Source organism: Bos indicus, chromosome 24, assembly GCF_029378745.1.
Source record: "Bos indicus isolate NIAB-ARS_2022 breed Sahiwal x Tharparkar chromosome 24, NIAB-ARS_B.indTharparkar_mat_pri_1.0, whole genome shotgun sequence".
Classification (NCBI taxonomy): Eukaryota; Metazoa; Chordata; class Mammalia; order Artiodactyla; family Bovidae; genus Bos; species Bos indicus.
In genome coordinates, this window is record NC_091783.1 from 46,819,670 (window position 1) to 46,836,400 (window position 16,731).

The 16,731-nt window shown below is 50.1% G+C and overlaps 1 protein-coding gene across 2 annotated transcripts in view; it reads right to left on the reverse strand.

Annotated features, from left to right (window-relative positions):
* Window positions 1-16,731, reverse strand: part of ST8SIA5 (ST8 alpha-N-acetyl-neuraminide alpha-2,8-sialyltransferase 5) — a 78,055-nt gene that overhangs the window by 39,263 nt on the left and 22,061 nt on the right. Inside the window, exon 2 of one of the 2 annotated variants that reach the window (XM_019986869.2) lies at window positions 8,391-8,498. The exons of the other annotated variant lie outside the window; for it this stretch is intronic. Coding sequence (XP_019842428.1) covers window positions 8,391-8,498 — 108 coding nt within the window. The remainder of the gene's footprint in view (window positions 1-8,390; window positions 8,499-16,731) is intronic. 2 annotated transcript variants of the gene reach the window in all.

The following is a 16,731-nucleotide window of genomic DNA, read 5'->3' on the forward strand; positions in this document are numbered from 1 at the left end:
GGAAATAAGACTGTAAGAAGCACTGCCACACTGGGTCATTCCTCGATTCTGCTTCTGAGAGGAGGCCCCAGGATGGCATTCTGGAGGAAGCCATAGAAATCCCTGTTTGGTCTGGATACTGATCATCATGCAGACATCAAAATGATGCTGAAATGTTTGTGTATAATGACATGAGAAAATGATTATACGATAATACTGGGTGAAAAAAGCAAGCTACAAAACTATGGTCTCCAAAAAAAATTATATATACATATATGTGAACCCATGGGAAAGGATGATAACAAGATATTAATAGAAGGTTGCCCTAAGTACAGAATTATGATGGTTTTTAAAAAAAAACTCTTTTCTACATTTTTATACACTTTCTGTAATGGGGTTATGACTCTTATTATTGGAAATCACTAACAAATGCCCCTTTAAGCCACGGCTTTTTCTCTAAATACCTCAAGCATTCCCTTGAGCTACTAGAAGACTGAGAGCAGCAATTTCTCCAACCTCCCTAACTCCACGAGCCTCTCAAGGTGAGCTAGTCACTATCTCTTCTTTCAATTCTGGAAAGACGATCTCTACCCAGTTCAAAGGGGAGGAGATGCTGGCAGGACACCTCCCAAGTATAAATAGTCACCACCGGTCACATCAGGAGAGCAGCTCAGCTCAGATGCCACTTGGCTTCCGGCAGCCAAGGCCGATGCTGGCGCCAGGCTGCATCCACCCTGCCCCGTCTCTGTGCCCTTGGGGAGGTGAGGGGCAGGGCTGGGCACTGCTGGCTGCCTGATCAGCAGGGGACGGCCTCTGTTAAGTGAGAAGACAAATGCAAACGTGACTGCAACTGTTGAATACTGGGTCCCCTCGTCCCACACAGGCCTGGGCTCCAGCTTTGCAGGCTGAGGGGGCCTCATTTCAGCATGCCCTCGGTCTAGGGTGCAGAGTCTGTCTCTGTCCTTCCTCCTAGCCCTTCCCCATAAGCCTGCCCCAGAGACGGCTCCCCTGTCCGGCCTGAAACCCCCTCCAGAGCTCCATCTGGACCATGGAATTCACTGGGGACTACAATACTTTGAGCCCCAGCAGTCACTGGCTGAGAGAAGATGAAGCCCATCCAGCAGTGTATGTCTCTCGCATACACCACGTCGTCCCCAGGTACTGATGGTGTTCAAGACAACAGGAGCCCAGGGAGGTCCCTGTGTCATTCAGGAGCAGCCAGTGGCAGGGGAGACAAGAGCCCCAGCTGGTGTGGGTTGAGGCAAGACGGGAAGTAGGGGGTGCTGGAGGCAGAGACTGTGGAGGCTCAAAGTGAAGGAGTGGGTGCATTCACTGAACTGAATGCATGTCCCCCCCAAATTCATATGCTGGAACCCTAGCCCCCAAGGTGATGATATCAGGAGATGGGGCCTTTGGGCGTAATGAGGTCATGAGGGTGGTGCCCCTGAATGGATTTGCACCTTTATAAAAGAGGCCCCACAGAGTTCTTTAGCTCCTTCCACCATGTGAGGACACCATCTGCCACCCGGAGCAGGGTCCTCACCTGACCGTGCTGGCGACCACGCAGGCTCAGACTCCCAGCCTCCAGAACTGCGGAAAGCAAATCCCTGTTGTTGATGAGCCTCCTGGTGTGTGGTATTTCATCAGAGCAGCGCGCACAGACTAAGACGGTGAGCATATGAAGAGTGGGTCTCAGGTGAGGTAGAGAGAATGGGATTCCCTGACGTGTGAAGAAACTGCTGGATGAAGAGCAGACGGAAGTGTTCTAGGAGGTTCCGGAAGGTAAATCAAGGAGCCCCAGCTGAGCGTGAGGGAGGGAAGGTTTGCAGTCCCAGAGGAGAGACCTGCAGTGAAGGACCGGCCTCTCTTCGAGGCTCCAGGAGCCCCACTGCCCACGGTCCCAGCACAGCCTCCACTGACATCAAAGAAGGGGTTGGGGGCTATGCATGACTACATGGAGTGGGCACCTGGAGAGCCTTGCTGTCTTCCCTTCTAAGCATCCCCTACACTGATTCCCAGATGGATGCTGATCCTCTTAACCAGACCCCAGAGCCCCTGTCCTTTCCATTCTCCATTTCCTTCCATTCTCACTCCTTTCTGTGGCCTCCTGTCTTTGCTAAGGGACTCGTATGAAATTCCTGATGATGGTCCAGGAGGCAGGAAGCATGGGAGCCGTGAAGGAAAGGAAGAAGAACGGACCGCTGGAGGGAGGGACAGAGAGTCTGGGGAGCTGACTGGAGGGTGAGGAAGGGGTAGGGCCGGGTCATCTGATGTGAAAAGCCAGCCCCAAGGGGAACACCTCCCGCCTAGCTGTGAGCCCACCCAGGGGACCTCGCTGGTGACACAGCAAAGTGGGAGTTTCACAGAGGAGGAGGCAACTGAGGCACAGAAAGGCTGATGTCGGTGGTTATTTGGCCAGGAGACTCAATTCAGACACAGCCAAGGGCCACAAAGCTTGGTGGCCAGGAGAGCTCACGGAACGACACCATCCGAGGCCTCTCGGGGCCTTAACAGCCCCGCTTTCCAGTTGGCCTCCTCTGCCTGCCACCAGAAGCCCACACTGGGTGCGTGGGAGCAAAGGGAGAAGCAGTGCCATCTTACTTAGATGGAGCCCAAGAGTTCTGGTTATTTATTTTTCATCCATTATTTAAAATAAATTAATAGAATGAGGAATCTTAAAAAAAAAAAAAAAGTAGTTTCATTCCAAATAATCTGCTAAACTTAAGGGATATTCATAGAAAAATCTGGCCGTCAAAAAGCAAAGAAGAACATCCAGATAGCATATCAGAACCACAGGCAGAATTTTTCCATTTTAAACTCAACCAAATAAGGAGGCAATTCCACCCAAAGACTGCTGATGACTCTGCATCCTCTCTCTCGATAATCTAATTCTCTCACAATACTCGTATTGATGCAGGTGACCCCCAAATTCAGACTACTCTCCTAATCTCTTATTTATTTATGTATGTCCTTTTCCCTAGAAGCAAAAATTGACCCAAAAGGCTTATGCTAAGCCAGCCTGCACTCAAATGCAGACGTGCAGACCCCACCCCTCAAAGCTGTCACCACACCTCCTCTGTAAGTCCTCCGTGGAAAAGTCTTTCCCTTGGGCTAACCTTGCCACCCAGGGCTCCTCTTTGAAATCCAGGACCCCCAGGAGGAGACAGAAGGAACACAAAGCATAGTGGCTGGGGGTGAAGGAGAGCGCAGAAGGTCAAAAGTGGGAAAGAGATAGGAGAGGAGGGGATGAGAGCCCCTAAAGATCGTCTTTTCTTGCCTATACTGCCCATGACAGCACTGGGAGAAAACGTGCCTGTCGGTTACCTGCTTAGACCAATACGGTCATTTTAGTCCAGTGTAACAGCCAGGAGCTGAGAGGACTTGGCAAGGACAGCCAAGGAGACCCAACCTAACCCAACCTTGGATGTCCATCCACAGCCCGGAAAGTAGAATCCCTCTGCATGGCCCACGAGTGCTGGGACTCAGAGTTACAGAGCAAGGGGTGTGTTCCAGCTCCACCACCCACCACCACCTGGAAGTGGGAACTCCGTTCCTCTTCTGTAAAGTGGGGGCAATGACAGCACCCCCTCCCCCAAAGTCTGAGGGTAACGCATCAGGCGCCCAGCACCGTGCCCGGCACACAGCCAGCCCCTAGTAGCGCTCAGCCATGGCATCATCGCCTGTCCACGTCCAATCCAAGTCCCTCCCCTCCACAGAAGCACCTCCAACTTGTACCCTAGGCTCCTGGAGCCCTCACCAGCTGCATCACACAATTTATTCCCTAATTATACACTGTCATGAAACAATTAGGGAACAATTCAAGACAGCATAATAAAATGCTAAATTCAATTCAGTCAAGTTCCTTCCAGCTCTGAAATATGATGATTCCACACCCCAGGCATACACGCTTGCCTGGAACGCAGACCTTGACCCAGAAAGAAAGGCTCTTTCTTTCAGAAAGAGACACACATTCCCTGGGCCTGCTGTTCTGCGGAGCAAAGAGGCGACTGTGCCGCCAGTCTGGGGCCTGCCCGCCCCTCCTGTGCTGGTCCTTCCTCTCCCTCGAGAAGTCCCCAGCACCCCAAGTGGAAGCGCAGCAGCGCAGGGAAACTCTGTCCTCAGCTCCGCTCTAGAAGTGGTCCTTCCCTGTCTTTGCAAACCATCTCCTGCCATGTGGTTCCAGACCAGGGGGCCAAGGTTGTATGCGCCCTGGGAGGAGGGGCTGCCTGTGGCCTGGGTCTGAAGTAAGAAGGTTTGGAGGGCCCTGACACTGCACGCACAGGTGGTCCAGCCCCGTTCTCTGGCACAGGAGCGTCCTCAGGATTTGGGGAAGGCTGAGCAAGCACAGAGGGGTTCGTGTGCACTTGCTGGGGAGCTCTCTGTGTGTGTGATGATAGAAATCGCTTCCTTCCCTGATATCAGTTGGTAAAGAATCCACCTGCAAATGCAGGAGATCCTGGTTTGATTCCTGGGTTGGGAAGATCCCCTGGGAAAAGGAAAGGATAGACCCACTCCAGTATTCTAGCCTAGAGAATTCCATGGACTATTGGGATCGCAAAGAGTCGCTCAGACACAACTGAGCGACTTTCACTTTCACTCACTCCCCAGCCCCAACCCCGATTCAGACACATCTTACAGAACGTGGAGTGAAAGTGGCTATCAGGGAAAGCTTCCAGGAGGTGGCAGAGTGGGAGGTGGATCCTGGAGGAGGACAAGGAGTGGGACATGGATCAGGAACCATCTGACGGAAGCTGAGTGAAGCCTTTTGAGCGGTGACTATAGACCAGGCTGAGTTAGTATCTGGGGGACTTCTGCCTCAGCTGCCCTCAGCCCCTAAGATTGGGTGACCTTTCCCTGCGGTGTCCCGAGGCAGTGGGCACTGCCTGCCCACTTTGGCAGGTGGGCGCTATGCCTCCCCTGCCCTCCAGATGGTCACTGGGTTTGCAAGAAGCTGGCCAGGCTGGAGAGGTGAAAGCAGTGAGCTGACAGTACGAGAGCCCCTCACCCCGCCTTCCCGTGCCCCATCGTCCCGTCTCAGAATTTCGTACTCCGTAGTGGGGGTGGTGGTACGGGGTGGGTGGTGGGGGTGGGGCGGCTCTCAGTCAGTTATTGCAAAAGTATATCATCTGCCTCCACTGCCTTCTGTTTTTATCCACACACACACCCCCACCTTCAGTCTCCTTTTTCCCACCCTGCCACCCAGATTCTCAGACTACCTGACCACCTACTCCTCTCAAGAGAAAAAATTCTCTGGTCATTCTAAACTGAGAATGAGTTTATGCTTCCACAATGTTTTCCCTCCCCAGGGATTAATTTTCAAGGATACTGCCAGGAGAAGACGAGGTTTAATCCAAAGGAATAAATCTCTAAGGGAGAATTCAGGGACACTAACGTTGAAGTCTGCAATTCTTACCAACAGTCTTTACTTTGTCCTTGCTTAATTCATCCTTTATTCGATTAACATTTATTGAGCTGGTGCCATACTGGGTGCTGAAAATTCAAAGAGGGAGAAGCACAATCACTGCCTAGGTGGGGAGATAGAAACACAAACACCCAATCTGAAGATGATGAGAACTCTCTTCAAAGACCTTCCTGCTCCTTCAAGACAGCCACTTTAATAGAAGCACTTGCTGATTACCAATTATTCCTATCTGCTCTCTACAACAGTTCTCCTTAGATGCCTATTGGACACTTTTAGATCTAGACCTGAATTTAACAAAGCTGTATGTCAATGTATATTTTGTAACACACACTTGCCAGCTGGACTTCCCCCAGCTCCTGTCCAAAGTGAAGACCTGGCCACAGCCTTTATGAGCACCATCTGGCCTGGATTTTCTTTGTGGTCCTGTTTGGAGTGTTCCAGACCGATCATTTGGACCTGCTCCTTCTTCTTGTGGCTCCTGGGTGAGTACATAACTTATGAGTCATTGCTTTTTTTTTGCCCATCTTTATCCTCTGTTATAAATGGTACCTCCTGACCTCCCTTCCAAAGGGTGTTAATAATAAATGACTTCCGGTGTACCACATTTCAACACTCCACACAGCTACAGATAGCAAAATATGGCATGCGCTGAATTATTCAGTAGGCAAATAATACCACGAAGTTCATCCCGTATTTCAGGCACAGACATTTGTCTGCTGGGATGATGCACTTTCACTCAGCAGAGTCCTTTCCCAGTGTCATCAGGTCCTCCCCCAAGTCCTGCACGTCTGCTGCGAGGAGCTGTCCTGTCCATTTTAAAGAAGGCAGAAGCTGCTCCCACAGCAAAGAAAAGAATCTCCAACACACGGGTCGGTTCTAATTACATGAACCATTATTTTCTGCACATGGGAAAGGCATACTGTGTTTTCTCACCTATGTGGGGAGTTTCGAGGTCAATCAGAAATAGGGATCTAAGTTGGCAGTGCCCAAGAAGAACTTGGAATGTGAGGTCATCACATTTATTCAGGGGCTCAGGGGGCTCTTGGTCAAATGGCAGCTCTCCGGAAGGAAACCAGCTCAGCTGGTGACGATGTTAAATAAGGGGCACCCGATGGAGGCGGCGGTGTGTCTGAACCCGAGGGGCCCAGGGAGACAGGGAGGGGAGGCTGCTGAGAGCGGGAGAGAGGATCAAGGGCAAAGGAGATGAGAGAGAGGAGGAGAGAGGCCAGACACAGGGACTGAGAAAGAAAAGTGGACCCAGAGAGGGCGGCAGGAGGAAAGGAAGAGGAGAGACTAGGTAGGGTGAGAAAGGCACAGAAATCAGAGACAAAATTGCAGGGAAAGGACAAAGAGACAAAAGCTGCTGGCAGTAGGAAAAGCCAGAAGCAGAATCTGTGCAGTGGTCTCAGCCCCAGCCCAGGACATCTGCCCAGAACAGCCTCCCAAGGGCCTGTCCCATCTTACTCAGCTGATTAGGATTTTCTAGCCAAACCCTCTCTGTGAACCCTTCAGGGAGTCCTTCCCAGGGAGACAGACTCCTGCAGACTTACCTAGACACCCCGGGGCATCTGGGTGGGCGGGTCACACAGCAGAAGCCAATGTTGGAAGCTCAAATGGAACAGACAAGTCGGGACTTGTCCTCTCACTGGGTGACAATCCCAGGAGCCAAGTGCCAGGCCAGGGCTCCCACCACAGATATATGGAAAGAACTAGGCTCCTAAAGAGTCAGAATAAGACCCTGATCCTAGGCCATGGCCCGTGGCTGCCTCACACCCCAAGGCCTGTCTATTCACCTCGCCCGTCGGTGTCTGACACTGGAGCCACATCGTCTCTTTTTCAAAGCATTGGATAAAATCACACGTATTGAAGCCCCCGAAAAACATACTACTTCTCTTCTGCAGGGTCAATTTGATGTTTTAGTGTCAAAATGGACAGCAACAAAAACCCAGGCCTCTTTCCCAGGGAAATTAATCTAATAGTTAGCCTGCACTTGGAAATGCAAAAATTAAGAAACCAAATAACTTAGCCCGGAGAAAACCTTAGTGGGCAGGTTGCAGCCACACCCTCCTTCAAGCAGAGAGAGCATTCCACCTTGTCTGAAAAAATTCCCTGAAATGACCACCCCCGCCGCACCCCACCCCGACCCTACCCACAATGAGTGTGCTCCACCTGAGAACACTCCATTTTCATTTGTTCTACAAATAGTTCCTTCTCCTGGATATACAGAATGCCCCTCATTACTGATTTTAGCTCCAAACACTACAGCAGATCAAGAAGAAATAACCATGTGATGGCATAAATGTCAGTTCTCAGTATCATATCTTGGTGAAAATGGTTCTTCCCAACCAAGGTCAAGGGCTTCCCAGGTGGCACTAGTGGTAAAGAGACTGTCTGCCAACGCAGGAGACATAAGAGATGTGGGTTCGACCCCTGGTTTGAGAAGATCCTCTGGAGGAGGAAAAGGCAACCCACTCCAGTATTCTTGCCTGGAGAATCCCATGGACAGAGGAGCCTGGTGGGCTACTGTCCATAGGGTTGGACATGACTGAGCAACTTAGTACAGCCAAGGTCAGCCCAGCCAAGGCTGGGCAGAGTAGGGACAGCCTGTTCTGTGGATTTCAGAGGAGCAGGAAACCAATGGTCTTTGCCCACCCTGATGTCACCCTGACACATACCTACACACCCCAAAATCCTTCCAGGAGGGGTGGAATATTTCCCCAACCTCAAATGGAGGCTGGAGACCCAGACTCCCACTCCATCGCCCCAAACCCTCATTCCAAGAGAGGGGTGGCAAGTCCCTGCTTTGCTCTGGCTGGGTCCTGGCCCTCACCCTCCTATCTAAGCAGCCCAGGTCAGATGCCAGGGTGAGCTCTGGGCCATTGCACTGAAACTGCTTCTTCCCTGAGGGCAGCCCGGAGGGGCAGAGGCTGCAGGGTCGCCCCAAGAAGAGCTTCCCCCCGCTCCCTGGTTGTTCACCGGGGGTCTGTACCTGGAACTGGAGTCACTGCCGCTCTGCACTGTCGGGTCGTCCGTGACATTAAAGAGCCCCGTCCAATTGGCTAACTGGTCACCACTCTGCCAACCAAACTGGAGGCCTCTGGCAAGAGAACGAGGTAGTCGGTACTCATGCTCACGTGCTGGGTAAGCCCGTCACCAGGGAGCCGCAGTCCAGCGTGTGCCACGTGACACATTGCCTTGACCACGCCTAATGGAGACGAGAGTGCTGTCCATCCAGAAGGACAACCATAATAAACCAGAGTCCTTTACAGGGTTCTCTGCTGGTCCACATCCGTGCCCTCAGTTCACCTGGACAGGCAGGCCAGGGTTACGCGTCATCATGCATGCAGAGACACTGAGGCTTAGTGAGATCTAGGTCACCAAGCTCCTCTACCCCATCTGGTGCATCCTTCAATGCCGCCTCTAGCAACTCGCTCCAGCTCCTCAGCTCTTCACCTTCCTCAGAGGCCAGACACACAGCAGAGTTTTTAAGGAAATCTAGTTTTCCAACACATAAGGACAGGCCTCCTGTTTAAGAGATGAACTCAACACACCTGGTTCTCTTCGCTCCCTCCCCGAGCCTGACTGAAATGCAGCAAAGGCATAATAAGGGCCTGCGGAGAGGAGGCATAGAAGGGGGCCAGAGACAACATTCTGGAAGAGCAAAAGCAGAGGGGTCACTTGCCTTAGGTCAGAGAGAGGAGCCCTTACTGCTTGTAAGAAGCAAATCTATTCTCCAGACACAGATCTAGAAAGCTTTGGAAGGTGCGGTGCTGGGGCCGCAGAAGGTAAGGGTGCAAAATGGAGTGGCAGGCAGGAAAATTGCTTTAGGTTCATAAGGAACATTAGCTACTACCCACCTCCATGCCCCCAGGGCCCCTGCCTTAAGCCCAAGCAGGCTGGGCCCTCTATCTGCCCCCAAGACAGACAGATGGCAGGAGGCTTGACCCAGAGGAGCTCTGCGCTGCTGGCCTCATGCAGGGAGATACTAGGCTGAAAACAGCTGGGCAGAGCTGAAAAGAGGCTTACTGTGTACGCCTGGTCCCAGCCACGCTGCCCCAAAACTTTGGCCATGGCTGGGTTTCTCGGAGAGAACCTGCCCAGGTCCAAAGAGAAGGCTACAGACCAAAGGGTGCTGCCGCCCCATCACCAGGGTGGCTCGGTCTGGCGCTGCTGCCATTTGGGGCGGCACAGTGCTTGTTGGGGGGTGTTCTGTGCACCCCTGGTAAGCGGCATCCCTGGTTTCTACCCTCCGAGGCCCGCAGTACCTCCTGCCCCACCCTCCTGCCGTGATGACCAAAACTGTCTCCAGACATTGCCAAATGTCCCCTGTAGGGAACCCCTGCCCACCACACTGAGCTCCAGTGCACCTCCTAGAGGCTGGCTTTGCCCTCAAATGTGAATATTCAAGTCCCATCAAAGACTCTGGCATGTGGGATAAACTTCACTGTGAAAGTGGAGAATAAAACAAACAAACAAAAATAAAACTCTTAAACCCCTAAAAATAAAGCCCTTTAATAAACAGCCTCTGCTAAGGGGAATGGGGCAGGGATGGTGGTCAGAGCTGGGCTCTGGTCCACCCGGACCAGCCACTAATGAGCTGAGTGACCCCAGTGAAGTCTCCACGTCTCTCTTGGCCTCTGTTCCTATCTTTCGAGTCAGGAGAGCGGTCTCGACATCTCCAAAGTGCTTGACCGGAAGTATCACCAGGCTGAGCTGTGTCCTCAATCACCGGACTGAGCTGTGTCCTCGATGGCAAGACAGGTTGCCTCCTGCCTGTGAGTCAGCCTGGTTTCCAGCCAGACGCTGGGCGGAAGAGGCCCTCGGGGCCCTGTGAGCAGAAGGGCCACACACGTGAGATGCTCAGTGGATGCTTTGCCGAGTGACTCGGATTCTCTCTGCCTCCACAGCAGAGCGGAACTGGGGGCAGAACAGGCACAACTCGCAGGACAGAGCCTGAAGCTGCAGCAAAGTGCCCTTCAGTTTCTAGCGTGTTCAGGGAACAGCAGCAGCATTGCACTTGTTCTGGCTCGAGATCTTTATATTCTTCAACCAGTGAAGTTGCTCAGTCGTGTCCGACTCTTTGCGACCCCATGGACTGTATAAAATGGTATAAAATGGTCTCGCACATTGCAGGCAGATGCTTTACTGTCTGAGCCACCAGGGAAGCCCAAATATTTATTTATTTATTTGGCTGTATCAGGTCTTAGATGCGACATGTGGGATCTAGTTTCTGACCAGGGATTGAACCCAGGCCCCCTGCCTTGGGAGCTCAGAGTATTGGCCACTGGACCATAGGAGAAGTTCCTTTATATACTTATCTATCCACAATACAAATATTGCATACTTCTATAAACCCATCACATATTCGGGCTTCCATGGTGGCTCAGTGGTAAAGAATCCGCCTTCCAAGCAGAAGACTCAGGTTCAATCCTTGGGTCAGGAAAATCCTCTGGAGAGGGAAATGGCAACTCACTCTAGTATTCTTGTCTGGGAAATCCCATGAGCCTGGTGGGCTATGGTCCATGGGGTCGCAAAGAGTTGGATATGACTTAGTGACTAACGGAGAAGGCAATGGCACCCCACTCCAGTACTTTTGCCTAGAAAATCCCATGGACAGAGGAGCCTGGTGGGCTGCAGTCCATGGGGTCGATAGAGTTGGACACGACTAAGCGACTTCACTTTCACGCATTGGAGAAGGAAATGGCAACCCACTCCAGTGTTCTTGCCTGGAGAATCCCAGGGACGGGGAAGCCTGGTGGGCTGCCGTCTATGGGGTCACACAGAGTCGGACACGACTGAAGTGACTTAGCAGTAGCAGTAGTGAGTAAACAACATCACATATACATTTATAAATGCATTGTAAGCATCTATAAAATAAACTATTCATTTACTTGTTTATTGATTTGAAGGGGTTATGTTTCCTTTCAAAGAAATATTTTGAGGAAATATTATTAGGTATTTCTTAGAAAGAATTTGGATTTGGTTTATTAGGAGGGGAAACATTTTGTGAGCCCTTCACATACATGCTCTCCGCTCCTACAACAGCTTCATGTGGCAAGTCCCATTCTCTGCATTTACGGTTGATGAAATGTTTAGCTCAGAGAGGTTTGGGAACTCGCCCAAGGTTACAAGGCTATCAAGTGGCCAACCTAAGATTTAAATATAGCACCTTCTGACTCTAAAAACCAACCTAAAAGTCTGTACCAGAATACCTATTGGCCAAGAAAACTAGTATTTCCACCCGAAATTTTGCAAATTAGCCGATTCACAAGCACATTCAAGCAATTCCCAGCCCAGCAGCCAGCTAGAAAACTCACAGGCTCCTTAGAAAGAGTCCAGCCGCAAGACTCATGTCCTCCACCAAGTGGGTCAGCCAGCAACACCGCCACTCTCTTGCCCAGACTGGCTGCTGAGACAGGCTGTCCCTTCCCAAGACAGTCCCTCCCAGGGTTGCAGAAGTGACAAACTACTAAGAAAACATCACTTACTATATTTTAGCAGGAACTGTGACACAGAAGGGCCATTCACTGATAGCTCAGTTAGGAAAGAATCTTCCTGCAATGCAGGTAGACCCCAGTTTGATTCCTGGGTCAGGAAGATTTCTACAGTTTGCTGTGATCTGCACAGTCAAAAGCTTTAGTGTAGTCAATGAAGCAGAAGTAGATGTTTTTCTGGAATTCCCTTGATTTTCCTATGATTCAGCAGATGTTGCCAATTTGATCTCTGGTTGCTCTGCCCTTTCTAAATCCAGTTTGTACATCTGGAAGTTCTCAATTCACGTACTGCTGAAGCTTAGCTTGAAGTATTTTGAGCATTAATAATATCCCCCCAAAATTATGAAGGGTTATTAAAATATATGGACTGGATTAAAAATATACATGCTTCCAGCCGTGGCCTCCTCGGGCTCTGCAGGCGGAGACCGGAGTCACTGTCTTTTCTACATTCCTCAGGTCAGTAGAGCATGGAAGCCAGCTGCCTCCAAGTTCATCTCTGGTCTCCATGTACCCTGACACTCTCTCAGAGCTGCTTCCTAATGACCATGCCAGCAGCCACCTCCTCTGTTCCAGAACCTTCCAAGAATCCCCACTGCCAAAGGACAAGTTCCAAACCCTCAACTCAGGGGCCCTTCCAGCAGCTGCCCTGCAGCTTGACCTGCAGCCCAGGGAAACCTCAGCCTCGTGACCCACCAGGGCATTTGGACTCTCAAGCCTTTGCCCTGGGCATTCCCACTCAACCTCATCCCATCTCCCATTTACCTGACTCCCACCCAAAGTTCAAAGTCCAGCTGAAAAGCCTTCTTCTCCTTGAGCCCCAGCTCTGTCAGCTCAACTCTAACTCTCTCTCACGACCCCTTCAGCACCATACATTCTGCCCTGAGTCGCTGGTCCTCTGCACCTGCTCTTTGTATGTCATCCCTACAGGCAGATAGTCCTTTATAGACCTGGGTGTTCACTGGAAGCACTGATGCTGAAGCTGAAACTCCAATCCTTTGGCTACCTGATGCGAAGAGCTGACTCATTTGAAAAGACCCTGATGCTGGGAAAGATTGAAGGTGGGAGGAGAAGGGGACGACAGAGGATGAGATGGTTGGATGGCATCTCAACTCAATAGGCAAAAGCTGGAGTAAACTCTGGGAGTTGGTGATGGACAGGGAGGCCTGGTGTGCTGCAGTCCATGGGGTGGCAAAGAGTCGGATACGACTGAGTGACTGAACTGAACTGAACTGAACTGAACAGCCCTTTATAGACTTGCCTGTAAACCAGGTGTAAAGTAGTCTTCCCCAAGAGCCCTGAAGCAAGTGGAGTGGGGAAAAGGGGGCTGACTCAGGCAGCTTTAGGTTCTAAAATTCCAGGATCCTTGGCGAAAATTAGAGCAGGAGGTTTTCACGTCCCAGGAAAGAGGAAGAAGCAAGGTATTCGGGGAGCAGGGGCAGAGGGCACACTCCAGATGGCTCACTGGGTCCAACCTTCCTGGGGTGGTAGCAGGTGTTTCTAACTTTCACGCCAAGAGATGAGTTGTAGGATATATAATTGGAGGACCATTAGTAGTGGGCACTAGGCATGGAGAGGCTGGATTTGAAGGGCCACAGGCCAGGGCGTGGGGTTGGGGGTGAGGGCACTGGAAAAGCAGAGCCGAGGATGCAGGGCCAGGGCTTGGCCCATGTCCTGTGCAGTGCTCGCCACAGAAACTGCCTTTCCCAGGTGTCAGAAACCGGACTGGCCAGGCTGCGGGCCTGCCTTTGGTGGGATTTCAGGCAGCAGCAAAAGTTTGATAAGGGAGACATTGCTGGATAAGAAGGCACTCCCAGAGCCTCTCCGTCACCTGTGCCTGCAGCTGCCCCGTTGCTGCCTCCAAAGATTCCTGAGTAGAGATGCCCCCAGAGCCCACTCCCTTTTGCAATCATGTGACTCTTCGCATTTTTACCTCCTGAAGCCTCAGTTTCCTCACCCGTCAAAAGGAGAAATAATCCTCAACCTAAGGATATAAACAGCCCACAAAAGCAGATATGTAAATGTGAACACACATGTAAGAGCTTAAATCTAATAACATAAACTTAAGTCTAATAACCTACAGCTTAACTCTAATAACACAATTGAAACACATGTCACTCTGTGTTCTCTGCCAGAGAAGACAAGAAAGCTGTTGGAGCACCAGCTGAGAAGAAGTCTTACTCTCCAGATCCATAGCCTTTTCTGCTTTTTGAATCTTATACACGCAAAATCTAGGTAAACTGTGGTGTGGGTTTAACCTCACTAGTAACCAAGTGTGTGAAAGTGTAAGTCACTCAGTCGTGTCCAACTCTGTGTGACCCTATAGACTGTAGCCCACGAGGCTCCCCTGTCCACGAGATTTCCCAGGCAAGGATACTGGAGTGGGTTGCCATTCCCTTCCTCAGGGGATTTTCCTGACCCAGGGATCAAACCCAAGTCTCCCGGATTGCAGGCAGATTCTTTACCGTCTCAGCCACCAGTGAAGCCCCTAATAACCAAAGTACATGCAAATGAAATTAAAGCAATCCTTTTTTATTAACCTATCAAGTTGACAAGATAAATGTAATGTTAATACCTAGGGCTGGTCATTGGTGTCATCCACATTTCTGGAAAAGAACTTGGGAAGATGTATCAAAGGGTTTAAGAGTGTTTATACATTCAGTCCCCATGATACCCCTTCTAGAAACTGATCCTTAGGAAATGATCCAACTTTGATCTGATGAAATAAAATTTATATTTTAAGGCAGGACAAGAAAAGTTAAATATAAAATTATCTCTCTGTGGTTTGGGCCTTCTCCCTCCCTGATGAGCAGGCTTCGTCTGCATTAATGTGCAGACAGAGCTCCTGTAAGATGGGAGTGCCTGCTCAACCGGAAAGATTGTTGTTGTCTTTTTCTTTATTCTGATGCTAGCAATGTAACTTCTCAAAACAAGAGTGCTCTTTCCCAGCTCTGTAGCGGGTCATGCTGCCTTGCTACTCCCTTGGTGCGTGTCACCTGGACTATGCACCCTTGGTGAACTTTATGGAAAATATCAGTATGTCGTTCTGATGCAAAATCCTTTATCTCAAAAATCTGTATGTCTTATGTGAAATAGATGACCAGTCCAAGTCTGATGCATGAAACAGGGCACTCAAAGCCGGTGCACTGGGCCAACCCAGAGGGATGGGATGGGGAGGGAGGTGGGAGGGGGCTTCGGGATGGGGGGACACATGTACACCCATGGCTGATTCATGTCAATGTACGGCAAAAACCACCACATTGTAAAGTAATTAACCTCCAATTAAAATACATAAATTTTTTTTTTAATGCATATGTCTGTGACTTCGACTCCTAAAAGGTGGAACAGTTCTCAGAGCTTTCTGTGATTCTGCTTCCCAGGTTATAATCTTCCGTTTGGCTGGAACAAAATTCCCTTTTTTCCTTCTTAACTTGATGGTTAATTGAATTTTTGTTGACAGATCAAAGGGCTTTGAACCAGACAGACAGTTGTCTGGGGTCTTTTATTAATCAGGAAACATCCTAAATACCCAGCACTGGGGAGAGGCTAAGGAACTACGGTGCTAAATGACATGTGGCCACATGGGCCCCAAAATATTATGTCTATGAAGTCATTTTAAATGGTGCAGGGAAATCATTAACGTAAGCAAAAAATTAATAAATAGAATACACGTTCACTATGATCTCATTTCTTTTACAAAAGCAGTGCTTAGAGCAAAGTCGAGGAGAAAACATTCCCTAAAACTAATATGTCACTGAGTGTGGTATGATGAGGGAATTTTTTCCCCTGCTTATTTATACTTTGCTGTCCTTTCCATAAGCTCTAAGACAAACATGTATTATCTAATAATCACAGAAATAATGTAGACTCTGAGCAATACAGAGATCACAGATGACTTTGTAGACCTTTGGAGGCACCCAGTAGGTCCTCAGTAAATAACACTTGGACTTTGTCAAGTGAGAAAAAGCAGGTGAAAAAGCCTTCTGGTAACTCTTTTCATGCTGCATGAACAGAAGGGATTGAAGAGAGCTGGCGCGAACACAGAAAGGAAAAACTGGGAAAACCAAGCCGGGGAGGTTTTTTCAAGCTGAGATTTGAGAGAAGGAGCCGCTCCAGAGTTTCATGCCTTTCTCCTGAGTAACTGCTGCCACCCAAGCCCCTCAGCGCCCGGTGACCTGCTGTGGGGGTCACCAGCCTGTGGCCCTTTGTCCTCCCCCAACCCCATCTGGACAGCCCAGGGTCCGGTGAGGATCGGTGCCTAGGGATCAGCAGCCAGAAGCGGCTGCAGCAGTTGAGCTTTAGCTCAGCTTTTAAGCCCTTCTTAACTGCGATCTTGACCAAGAACAGAACCAAATCCACCTCTTTTTCTTGAGTCAACTTGATCTCAAGCTAGTGGGCCCACTAAGAACGTGACGCCTTTACCCAACGAGAGACCCTGTGCTGGCCAGAAGGGCCACTCTCATTCCCTGACATTGACCTCTAAAGTGATGAATAGTCCCATAACACCCTTCCTCTCCCTTAACCAATCATTGTCTTCACTCTCCTTGGGCCTTGGGCCATTTCACCTGGACACACCCTGGACAAAACAACCGATACTTTACGTTCCCACAAAGTGCTTTACTTCCACCACAGAGCAAAGTTCTCCAAGGAAGAAGACGGTGAATGAACTGAGTGAATGAAGCAAAGGCAGCAGGGACCAGGGGTTATCTCACGCTACACCTGCCCAGGTAGGTGCCCTGAGCCCCAGCCCACTGCTGCCATGTGGGAAGACGAGCCTTATGTTGCCATTTTGTTCATCCTTCCAAGAGATGCTGGATAGCCAGACTTTTATTTTTAATT